This window comes from Rhopalosiphum padi, chromosome 2 (assembly GCF_020882245.1).
Source record: "Rhopalosiphum padi isolate XX-2018 chromosome 2, ASM2088224v1, whole genome shotgun sequence".
NCBI lineage: Eukaryota > Metazoa > Arthropoda > Insecta > Hemiptera > Aphididae > Rhopalosiphum > Rhopalosiphum padi.
Window position 1 is genome coordinate 67,327,373 of NC_083598.1, and position 13,322 is coordinate 67,340,694.

The window sequence follows — 13,322 nt, forward strand, 5'->3', positions numbered from 1 at the left end:
GCTCGAAAAACTGACTCGTTCGAATTATTAAAAAATCAAATGTGTCGGCAGCATTAACAAAATATAGTATTTATGACCAAGTTTTTAATAAAAACTAAGAACTAGACAAGTAACTATAGTGATAAATAATATTATTATTACTTAAAATATTTATTATTTAAAATAAAAAACAAACGCAATATATCGTTATGCTGCAGATAATATAAACTGCCAAGTGCCTATGAGTACTATGTATAAGTGCCAACTATAACTACTATAGTACTACTTCTACTACTACTACTTATACTCTGTCTCTATGCTAATATTAAAACATACATACATCCAATATCCCAATACAGATGCAATTTTTACAATATTCTGTCGAACGTTTATTTGTTTATTATTTCGAAATTTTAAAATGTTTTGTCAACTACATTCACTACAGCGAGAGGCCACGACAATTATTCAACTAAAACAATATACCAACCATACATACCGATGAATTATACAATTTTCTCTGATTTTACCATAATATTATCGAAGAAGAGATGATTAAACTCGCGATAAAAATCACTGCTATGCACATTTCTCATGGCTAAATCAACAATTTTACACCATTATCGGACAATAAGCGCCATTATCGTTTTAGATTCACAGACTGCTCGACATTTTATTTATAAGTACATGTCAAATCTCGGACCCGGACATTCATGTATGAATGGTCCAACGATTTCGTACAATAAAAATGAAGCGATTAACGGCAATCACATGCGTCGTAATAATACTGTTGAAATTAAAGGTGAGTGATGATCTTATTATTAAAATCGATTTAATGTTTTAAATAAAACTTAATGACCTTTTATCTTTTTTAAATTTATAATACGAGCCCTGACAACTGCAATATATTCATGTAAGATAGATACTACCCATTAAACCTAGCCGATTATTGGGTTTCTATTACACAACAATATTATTAATTATTAGTATTTAAGATTTTTTAAGTCGTAGACGGTCATCAATTTATATTATTATTATTTTGGGCGATCTAAACGTGACAATGATTTGTTATTTTTAGACGCTCCGTAATACGATGAGGTATATACATGATAAATTTATCGTATAAACATATACTTATATTTTGTTTTATTAATACATATATAGTTAAACTAATGTTTTTCATTACCTAATAGTTGTTATTTTACAATTTCTTTTTCATTGATATTATTGACTTGTGTAAAATATAAATAATCTCTACCTATATCCATAATAGAATACTTTGTTTCAATCTTTAATCATCTTGATGTCCCAATTCCATAAATTACACTTGTATACATTTTGTTTTAAGCCATAGTATTGCCCGATAATTAATTGTATTTAAATGTATTTTTTAAAAATCGTATAAAAATAAATACTATTTTTTTTAACAGTGATCGTACAGCATTATGGATTTAAGGATTGTTCATTTATCTGGATCGTTTTATCCATTGTCATTTTTGATAATAATTGTATCATGAATGGAACTAGTACACGTGATCGAGTGTGACGTGTGGTTTTACAAACTTAATTTCCGGCTTTGATGTGTTTACAGTATGGTAACCTATCTTACTGTCCCATACATTATAATATATACCATTTACCAGTGCGTTTTATTAATATTACATATAACAAATGAGGATCCAGTCGTATAAAACAATATCACACTGTTGAATAAGCTAACAATTTCAATTTACACATTCGTATGATTATTAAAATTAAATTAAATTAACGAAAAATAATGAGTATCGATAATTTTTTTTTAAATACTTTTTATATATATATCGTTTTTATAAACATATATTATATCATAATGTGCACTAAATACACGAAGTAAATGCTATCCAAAAATGTCATAAATTAGATTAAAATACTGTCGTGTGTTATGCATTTAATCTTATGAAACAACGTAAAATAGTATAATATTTTCCTAAAATAAAATTCGAATTTCCCTTCATAACGATTGGTTTTCTTAACCAATAGTTTCAATCGGTAGACCAGACAGAATATTAAATTTTCATATGTAGGTATATTAAATTTTTATATTTTGAATACATACATAGCTATAATATTACATCAATAATACTGTCGAAATTCAACAATAATGTAGTACAACTGATTTGTAATGAATTAATGAGCGTGAATACAAAAAATGTATTATATAGATGTTGAATGTTAGTCGAATCCGTGACTAGTGAATGTCACTAAATTATATTCGATTGTTATCTCCGTATATTATAATATGTATAAAAAAGTAATTTTTCCAATCAACACTCGATAAATCAGAAACTCAGAAACTACGTATCTAGAAATTTTTTTTTTCATTTTTGGTAGATTCTCAGTATTTTTCTCATGAAACAACGGATGTATAGATATTATATTATATTAAAACGCTAAGACCGGGATCATTTCGGCAGAGAGTTGAACGCCTCTCGAGTTATATCAGTACTGTGGGCTATAGGTCAATATTAAAGTTAATTTTGATATTCTGTTAATAAGCTAATACTGACCTAGAGCCTAAAGTATCGGTTTGATGGTAGTATATCGTAGTTACATTTTGTATGGTGTTAAAAATTCGTTGCGCGTTAATATGCTACTTAATTAATTTTACTGATGATAAGTAAAATATTGGTATGAACATTATATTTAGTTATGTTAATTTAGTAATATATATTTTAATGCTTATTATTTAGAGAAAATAAAAACTATTACAAGGAAATAGACGAGACGTAGGCAAATATATGTATAATGACTTATTTGTCCTTCGTGATGGAGAACTTCACGTTTTCACGAATACTAAATTTCGAAAAATATTATTTATAAATATATATACATTATATAGTCAGGTAGCATTTTTGTTTAGATAGGTGGCAATAAATTATTGTATGCCAAAGACCTAAGTCATCCAAGGTCATTATAAATAATGTAAAATTCAACCATGTTTCAGTATTAAGTAATAATTGAAAATTATTTGATATTACTTTTTGATTTTCAATTTATTTAAATTTCTATTTTAAATTATTAAATGAATCTTGTATTGTTTTACTTTTTACTTTGTATACATTTTTTGGCCATTTTTTAAAATATTATTTTCATTGGCTCTGAACAGTAATTGACAACTGTCATAACTCATAATAAAATAATAATATTCGAGATAATAATGATGACCTGATGTAGACTGTGTCGCCGATAATCGATGGGTAGACATAGGTATATATTTTAAGCTGTCATTATTATACCTTTATTTTAAAATTCAAACTTTAACGAATGGAAAATCGTAATTGCCGCTCAATATATAGTGCTGAATATAATAAATTATATAATATTGTTTTCACGTCAATATATTTTAATTTCAATATTTGTAGCTATAATAAAACTATAGATAGTATACAAAACATTATCTAATAATATTTCTTCTCATGTTATTATGGATACATATGTAATTCAATACATAATCATTATAGCTTTTACAATTTTATATTAAATATAATTATCTAATAACTTTGCATATAAAAATATCTATAGTTTAAGTCTAAATTACTATAAAAAGTATATAATCGTTCATTCGTGGTTATAATCTTTAATTTCTATCCGACATTCTAACTACAGGTAAAATCTAATCTTCCTCACTTTTATACCTATATATATTTTCTGAGTACTATCACGCTCCCTTGTCCGACTCTCTTATCAAACAGTACTTGTTTTTAAAATATATGAATCGATTCCATGATATCCAACTAATTCAAACCGCAGACTAAGCATACCCGACTTTTTTCCTTTAATTCGCGGTATTTCTGAATAATACCTGCGCAGTATAATTGACTTGTATACTTCAAAATCATCTACATATTGTATTTTGAACGTGATCAATTATATTTATTAATTACATGTTTCGTTTCCTTAAACACTATGCATTGTTTATATTATACAAATAAGATACAATTCGTGTTCAACAGTTTAAGTGTACTGCATACATTTTGTCTCTGCATTGTTAATAGACGATTGGCGTTTATTCAAATAAATAAAAAATAAATAAACGTTAATTTCTTATAATATTTAACGATAATACGTGGTGTTTGTTTTAGGGTTTCGACTGTACAAACAACGTGACTACGACGTTGATGTTACCGCCTACCAAATATGCGTCGACTTTTTCCAATTATTCGTACGGCGGCCTCTCCTCGTCGGAACTGGCCATGTTGTGCTGCACGGACCCGGTGCTGCCCTTGCCCGAAAACGCTATACTGTTGCTGGTAAACGCTCTGCCGACGTCACGGTTTCTGCTGTCCTTTCTGCCGCCCCAGACGGTTTGCAACATTTTGGACGAACTGGCTTGGCGGCCGTCGCTGTTAAACTCCATCGAACCGCCGAACGTGGTGTGTCTGGTCGACACGCTGTGCGCGTCACCGTCTCTGCTAAAAGTCACGCCCGACCGCACCGTCTACGAGCTGATAACCGCAATATTTCTGTGCCCGAAAATCGTAGACGCTCTGCCGCCGTCCACGGTCGTCTATCTCTTGGCCAAGATCGCGCCAACCGTGTTGTGTCAACTGTCGCCCGCCGTTAAAGCGTCACTGATCCGTTGCGTGTTATCGCCAAAAGCATTTGGCGCGCTCAAACCGGCGGAAATATCAGCCGTCGTCGACGCCTTTGCGTCGGCCGAATGCTCGTTGACCGGATTGGCGAATCCCGCCGATCTGGTTGAACTCCTGAAAACTATAGCACTGTCGTCGGGACTAGGAAACCGTACCATATCCGTCTCGCAAACGGCCGCTTTACTGTGCCGGTTGTCCAAAACGGTCCCTGCCCTGCTCGGCTGCGTCCCACCGAATGTCGTCGACGCTTTGCTAGGCCCCTTCACCACACCCGCCCATCGAATACCAGCCGCGATCCTCGCCGACTTGGTTTCCGTCTTGACTTGTCCGCCGTTTTCACTGAGCTCGTTGAACCCCGCGACGGTCACTACGCTGCTGACCGCGCTGTCGCAAGCCGACGTGCTGTGCACCGTCCCGTCCGCCGCGCTAGTCCAGCTGTTGACCGATCTGTCGTCGGCCGTTCTGATGGATGCTGTCACCGCGGAAGCGATCATCGGCCTACTCTACGGCGTTACATGCACATCACCCCATCTGATCAGCGATATACCTACGTGCGTCCGGTCCGCGTATGTGACGCGATTGACCTCGCCCGAGGTGACTGGTACGCTTTCGATAGAGAACAGCGTCAAGTTGATCGGTGTACTATGTAAAACCAAATTATTTTTGGCCGAACTACCAGCGAGTTCCGTGGATATGACTGTAGCTTTCATGATATCCAACGAGACGCTCTTGAGCGCTACGTCGCCATCGGACATTGTCGATTTCATTCATTCCGTAGCCACCTCGAGCGTGTTACTAGAAATTCCACCCGACAATATCAGAAAACTGTTGTCGCTGCTCAATTCTACGTCCTCGTTGAAGGCGTTGGACTCGATTCACTTTTCAAAACTGCTATCGAGTATCGCGTGTGGCCCGAAACTCGCGTCTGCGTTACCAGGCACTCAGATCGTAAACATACTCACCACTCTGATTTCGGTTCCCGGTGCATTACAAGCAACATCCAACTCGGTTTACGTAAACATACTGACGCAACTATTTACGACGCCCGACTGCTTGTCTGGAATCCCATTAGCGCTGCTTTTGGACTTGTTGAATCAAATTGAAAACCAAACTCCAGACGTGTTCTGCGCGATCCCTCCATGCGCGATAGCCGCATTCGCCGATTTCCTCGGAATGGATGCTGCAGCGTTAGCTTCACTGCCGCCGGTCGAATTGACGGCTTTGGTGAGCTTGCTGTCCAAAGTCCGTTGCTTATTGGCTCAGCTGTCCATAAAAACATTGAGCATCTTGTTCGAAGCGATCGCCGAGTCGTCGTTCGCAATACCTCTGGAAGAAAAAATCAAACTTATCATCGCCATACAGTCACTATCACCATCTGTGTTCTGTTCACTACCACCCGAGTCTATCGGTGAGATAGTCAAATCGTTAGGTTCGTTCGACGCGCTAGGCAGCCTGAGCACAGAGTGTTTGACTAAATTGTTAATCGCCATCTCGACGTGTCCACGTCTTCTGTGCGTCTTGGATCATGCGACGATACGAGTTCTGTTAGAGTTTCTGTCGACGTCGAAGTTCACGCTAAGTGCTCTGGAACCCAAAATCATCGCTGACCTGATGATTTCGTTATTAGCTAATGAACAGCTTCTAACATCCGTTCCGGTTAGATGTTTCGTGCAGTTTTTGCTAGCGTTGCGCACAGTCGTGCCGACCACTTCGTGCTCGATACCGACCACCACGGCGGTGGCGCTGTTGACATCGCTGACGTCTCCGGACATAATGATGGACGGGCTGACGTCAACAGACGTGGTGGACCTGGTGGACTTGTTGAATGCTTACCACGAACTACTCGCCGGGTTGCCGCCGGTGGTGTTTGTCAACCTATTAACGGCGATAACGAATCGGTTCGCCGCCATTCCGTGCGAAAAAATCGTCTACCTGTTGGCATCAGCGAACTCGGCATCACCGTGTCTCTTGTGCGCGGTACCGGAAGCTATACTGACTGATCTGCTGGACACGATCGGTGTACAGTCTGTGGCCTGTTACCTCCCGCCCGAGTGCCTAGCTGCGTTCATTGCCACCCTATCCTCATCGCAGTGCCTATTAGACGCTGCACCGGCCGCCATGCTCGACTCCTTGTTGGGCCTACTGTCATCGGTGCCTGCGGCCAAGGCCGTGTCGGGCAGCACGCTCGCCGACCTCTGTACAAACCTGGCTTTGACGCCATCCGCACTGAAACGAATCGACGTGTCCACCATCATTTCGCTTCTGTCCGTGGCTGAACCTGAGTCGGTTCGCAACATACCCGCTATGGTCCTATACACTCTGCTGGCCGCGCTGTCTGACGCGAAAACCGTATACGAGCTCCGACCAACCGTGGTCGCTTCGTTACTGCGCATCGCCGCCACGGCACCACATGTCCTCGACGCATTGGCAGGTGACATACTCAACACGATCGTGATTAAGGCGTCATCGTCACTATACCTGCTCCAGAATCTGCCACCCGGTCTATTGCTGTCTTTCTTGGAGGCGATTGCGTCTTCGCAGTTTGCGATGGAAACACTCCAACCGATCAACGTAGCTCATCTGTTAATTTCGATCGCTGAGGCTCAACCCCGTGTCCTACTCGACGTACCTTCGGCCACGGTCTCGGTCCTGCTACTGGGAGTTTTCGGTTCGCAGCAGGCGTTCGCCTCGCTTCCGCCGCCCACGCTCAACAGTCTCCTGGACGTGCTCATCGCGTTTCCCAACCTATTCGCCAATCTTCCGCTGTCCGTTTTAGAGGACCTGCTCCAGTTTTTCACGTCGTCCCCCGCTATCCTTGGTTCCATTCTTTCGTGTACGCTGCTCAAGTTCCTGGCTGTTCTGTCCTCGATGCCTACACTTCTCCAGGCCCTACTACCTGGCACCCTCATCGCATTCATAGAGGCACTGTGTACTGTGTCACCAAAGTTCCTGTGCGCCATACCGGCCTCAATCGTCACAGCCCTGTTCGGCGCCATCACTACCGTGCCCGCACTAGCCACGCTCACGCCATCGACGGTTGCCTTACTGATATCGGTGTTCGACAAGACACCCTGCCTAATACTCACCCTGCCCACGACACTACTGACGGCTTTCATCGCATACCTGTCGACCAACCAACGCCTGTTGAGCGACACTCCAAAAACTACACTGCTCACCTTCATCCAACACGTCCAATCTCCCGAATCCATTCCCCGAGTCCAAGTCGTCCCAATCGGACTCGGTCTGCCGTGCATCGCTACTGATCGTTTCGACAATCTCACCGTCATCAACAATTACGATCATTCGGTGCCGATTCCGAACGGAAAAACACATGCGTACGATAAAGGTGCAGACACGGTGACGGTGTACAATTTCTCATCAAACGATTCCCAAACCCTCTCGGATGAAAACAATTCTGAAAATTCTAAAACCGATTCAAAAATAAAAATAATTCATCCGGAAAATGCAACAGGAACAACTACAGTATATGAGTTTCCTAAAAAACAATCAATTCCCAACAAAACATAAATAATTTCAACCAAATAAAATACTACATCATACGTATCTTATGACAATTGACAATTTTGTTGTAAAAGTGGGTAGTTTATTATAAAAACATAAATATAATTATCATTGTGTAAAGTGTGATATTATAAAATACCAACCTACTTATTTTATAGTTAACTAATTTCTAATTAGAAATATTTTAAAAATAGTATACACTTATGTTTTAGACTACAACAATATAGCTATAGCTGTAATACTGATTATTAATATTATGTAATTATTTTTTTATTCTTATTATTTATTTATAAATCTTAAAATAAGTAAAATTAACGATATAGTAAAATATTATAATAGTCGAATTTGTTTTACATTAAACCATCAACTATTTACTACAATAGTAATGTGCATAATATACATTTATATGATCTTATGTGATTTATTTTCTACACTTTAGTTGTAACAACAAATTAACAATGAAATACAAATAATAATAATTATATTGAATAATAGTCAAACACTTTTATTAAAACATAATATAATTAGTTGTTTAACATATTTAAAGGTAATAATGTCTTAAAACAATTTAATAGTTAACTTGTATCAATAAAAATATAGAACTTAATAACATAAAAAAATAAAATTAATATAAATCATTACTTTTTAAATTATTCTCATTATAAAAATGCACACATTTTGTGAATCATTTTAAATAAATAATTTCTTGAAAATATAACTATATCCATACATTGTTAGGTTTAGTTACTAATAATTTGATAGTTTATGATGTTATGTATATTATGGTTTATAGAATGTATAATTATTGTAGCTTACATATACGCATATGTTTTATTTAAGTTTATCAAAATTCTTGAATAGTTACTTATTTATTTATTTATTTTTAATATTAATATCTAATAGGTATGCTAACTAGGGTTATAAATTAAAAATCATAATTCACGAATCAATTTTGATACTAGAAACTTAATCAAAGAAAATCCTAACAAGTGTATACAACGATTTAAAATTTATCATACTCGTACATATACATTTTTCAAAACTCAAAAGTGCATTACTTATTATATAAATCTAAAAAACCAATTATTTTATTTTGAAAGAGTAAATTTGTCATTGATAATAAAATAAAATATGTAGTCTTATTCTATTTACTATATTTATTATTTTTTGTTTGAATATCATATTTTTTTTTTTTAATACAACTGATATTAATTAACTACTAATTATTATACACTAACAATTAATACAAAAATAATAATGGGCAAATATAGTTTTGTTCAGTTATTGAAGATTATTGAAGTACACAATTCAATTACATTTTTAAGTATTATGAATCTTTTATAAAATAATATTAAGCATATATTTACTAATTTTCTGTTATCTGTTAATATAATTTTGTTTATATATCTATTTTACATAAGTTATAAATTTACCTTGAACGATTTTAAGATCATAGTAAAATAATCGTGTGACTGTCACTGGGATAGGATTACAATAATAACGCATATTATTTGAACAATATAACAGCCATCAAAGAGTAAAACAAAAAACCCCATTAAATTCGTGTCTTTTGTAATTAAAATTACTTATGGGTATACGCCAAACTCATTAATTTTTAAGTACACTATCACTTATTTATGTCTATCATTCAGTTTTTTTTAAAAACAAGCATTATTATTATTAATTTACTTGTATACATGTGTCTAATACATAATATACACAATTCCGCATTGTTTAACCTTGTCTTTGGCCATTTAAACGATGACGATCATATTTTAATAAGCAAGCCCTAATATTCTATTTCACCAATCACGCATTTGAAATTAATATAAATGTATGACAATGTAAACAAACGTACAACACGATAGTTCATAATCTTCGTGTTAAATGTTTGCTCGTGAACGTGGTGTATCGTACATCATGATTAATGCGAATGTAATTATTACAAATGTTACGGCGTAATCATAGTTATTGTTTCCTCGCTATATGAGTTTTTATTCGGGTTTAGGTACAACAAACGATAGTAACTATTAACATAACGTCATGTTTATTTCAATATTCGAAATTTTCACTGTCGTTTTACAGTTAAAAATCAACATTGGTAAATTCATAAACTTTTTTTTTGTTATGATTATACTGGTAATAAAAATATAATTAATAATAATAACACGAATTGTTGTGTCTATAGTATTAGTTACATCATAGTAACTAATTATGTTTACTTACCAAAGGCGTGTCCAGTGGTAGGCCTGGTATGGCCGGGTGTACCGTGATTTTTAACCCTTAAGTATACCCAAAATATGCCTTTTAAAATTAAAAACAAGAATTGTTTTATTTATATAAGCACACTGAATATTGAATGTAACCATAATTATACAAAACACATAAAAAAATCAAGTAAATCAGGTTACGTTTAATATTACTTTCTTAAAAATACATAATTCCTAAAAATAATTAGAACTTTAATAGACTACACAAAATTCACTTAAATATTAATATTTATCATAATTTATGATAATAATATATATTTACAATAATTATAAATATCAAACATGTAATTTGCAATTCGCTCTCTGTTCGTAATATTTTGGAAACAGGCGATCGTTTCGTCGGTCCCAAATAACGCTGATTGCAAACATAATAATGTTTGATAACACCTTGGACCATGGTATCTTATATTGTTCACAATTGTCTTTTAAGGGAAGATTTCCATGACCGTTCTTATTGTCTCAATAATGACCAAGTAAGCTAAGAATTATTAGGATAACAATATAGATAAAATAATATTTGAATTATATAACGTTTAAAATGTATCTCAATTATAAATTATTAGTGGATAGTTGCTCATATGAAAGTGTGCTCCCCCCCCCTATAAAATTACCACCAGTACACGGGTGAGTAAACCCAGTCATCGATAATACAATAACAAACACCAAAGTAACAAAAATCAGACAAGAACCGCGATCGGTTTTTGTGCATATTTTGTCATTTCCAATGTACATTTCATAATATTTAGATCTGATGTACAGACTGCTTTCAAATTTAATAATTCATAATAATATATAATTAATTATGATTAATTATATTATATACATCGGCTATATAATATTATACGTTATTGTACAAGGCATTTAATCGTATTTTTTTAGGGCGTTAAAGTTCGTGCTCTAATTATAATAGGTACACGTATACAAACAATAACATAATACCCGAATATGCTGCGTCCCAGACAAACTGTTTTCAACTTTTAGATTACGCCCATTATGATGAAGCAATGCGACGGCACTCTCGATCATAACGTCGAAAATAATAATAATAATAATATTATGTACATTATTATTTTCATTTTGGTTAATTTTTTATCATAATTTCGTTCGTCCGTTACTTATATACCTACTTACTTATATAAAAAAAATAATAATTGTCGACATGACGGACCGAGTTTCGTCGACTGCTGATCTAAATTCCGACTAGGAGTGTATGCGGCGGTCGATCGCTGGATCCATAGCTCGCAGCTGCCGTCATATCATCGGGTCCAGCGATCGGCCGCGGGTCCGGTGGCCGTCGTGTTTTCTGCTGCGGTCCTGGTACCGGTGACTATCTATTAACGTCGTTTGCCTTTCGTTCTGACCTCCGACGGTATTCTGTAATAACGAGTTTCATACAATTTTATTCGACGTAAACGTGTTTTGGTGTATCTTTTTTTTTATAGTTTTTCTATTGTGTTTACTGATGCTGTGTGATATTATTTTAAATTTATTTTAAATTCTTTGAGTTGAATATTATTATTGTAAAGTGATAAATGATAATAATAATCATACGTTCTATAAAAAAAAAAATTAAGTGCATTTTATAACTAGCTATTTTGACTTAGTTAGAAGAGTTATTGAATTATTAATTATTAATTATTATGATAGTCTAAGGATGAATAATGAAATGATAGTGGTCAATGTTATAAATACCACGAAATCGTAGTTTTAAGTGAGCACTGGTAGCGTTTCGGTCGTTTGCGTAGAACAGTTTTTAGTTTGAGAAAGGTATAGAAAAAAATTAATAGATAAATTATATAGATACCTGTAGTACCTACAATGGAAAAGATTTTTTTTCATTGTAAAGATAAGAATAAAGGTATGCAATTAATATGTATTTAATAACCATTAAACCATTTGTTGGTTGTAATGAACATTGAACATAAAGACAAAAACTATTAGATACTAGATTATTTATAACAACGCACTTTATTTTAAAACCATAAACATCGACAAAAAATTTAAAAAATTGAGTATTTAGACTTTGATTATTTCTGATGACTTATTATAATTACATTTTAAATATGACTAGCTACAAATAAATACTTCTAAATAAATACATTAATAATAAATAAATATTTCTGAATAAAAAAGTAATACATACATTGTAGAAAAAAATATGATCAAATGATTTTATAAATACAATTAAGAATATACTCAAACATTAACTCGAGTAATTTACATTTTTTTATTAATTTAATTATAGATAGGTGTAGGTGTTAGTAACAATGCAATTTTTAAATAAAAATGTTTTTATTTTAGCAATATTTTTCCAAATAAAACTTTAAGATAATAATTTGTGTATAATCATTATTCATTATCAATTTTTTATCATTCTACATAAATGTTATAAATTAATAAATTAATTTAAATTCACACATATCTACTTGATACAAACAAATAATAATGCAATAAGCTTCAATATATGGGCATGAAGTTAACAAAAGATGTCATTTAAAATCAATTTTTTACATTTAAATAGTCGTGCCTTTTTTGTACAAGACGATATTCATAGCAAAGCATAAATAACGGCACATATAATAATACAAATGCAAAATCATAATCAATACGGTATAGTGTATACTGATAGTAAATGATAAACTATTATGCGTAAATCCGTAATTTTGCCACTTATAAAATACGTGATAGGTCAGGGTAAAGTATATTAAATATATAAATTTCAAATCTAAAATAATATAAGTAATTTACAATGCAAATTGTACAGTTTACTTGCTACGAAAATGACTTAAGCGATATCGGTGGGCGGTGGTGACTTAACCGTGTGGTTTTTCTCTGGGCGTTTTTCAACTGTGGAGCCGGAGCTAGGTCATAGGGTAATATTATATATAGTAGTATACTAGTATGACTCAAATCCAAATAGCTA

At 34.1% G+C, this 13,322-nt stretch overlaps 1 protein-coding gene across 1 annotated transcript; it reads left to right on the forward strand.

Moving 5' to 3' along the window:
* Positions 1-724: 724 nt before the first annotated feature.
* Positions 725-8,159, forward strand: LOC132919048 (uncharacterized). Its single transcript, XM_060980399.1, has 2 exons — positions 725-778; positions 4,098-8,159. The coding sequence occupies exons 1-2, from the start codon at positions 725-727 to the stop codon at positions 8,133-8,135; spliced, it is 4,092 nt and encodes a 1,363-aa protein (XP_060836382.1). The 3' UTR covers positions 8,136-8,159.
* The last annotated feature ends 5,163 nt before the right edge of the window (positions 8,160-13,322 follow it).

What these genes read in the sequence shown, in the direction of transcription:
- LOC132919048 (XM_060980399.1), top strand. Translation starts at nt 725, where the DNA reads ATGAAGCGATTAACGGCAATCACATGCGTCGTAATAATACTGTTGAAA. An exon ending in TAATACTGTTGAAATTAAAG is followed by an intron (nt 779 to 4,097) that starts GTGAGTGATGAT and finishes TGTTTGTTTTAG; the next exon opens with GGTTTCGACTGTACAAACAA.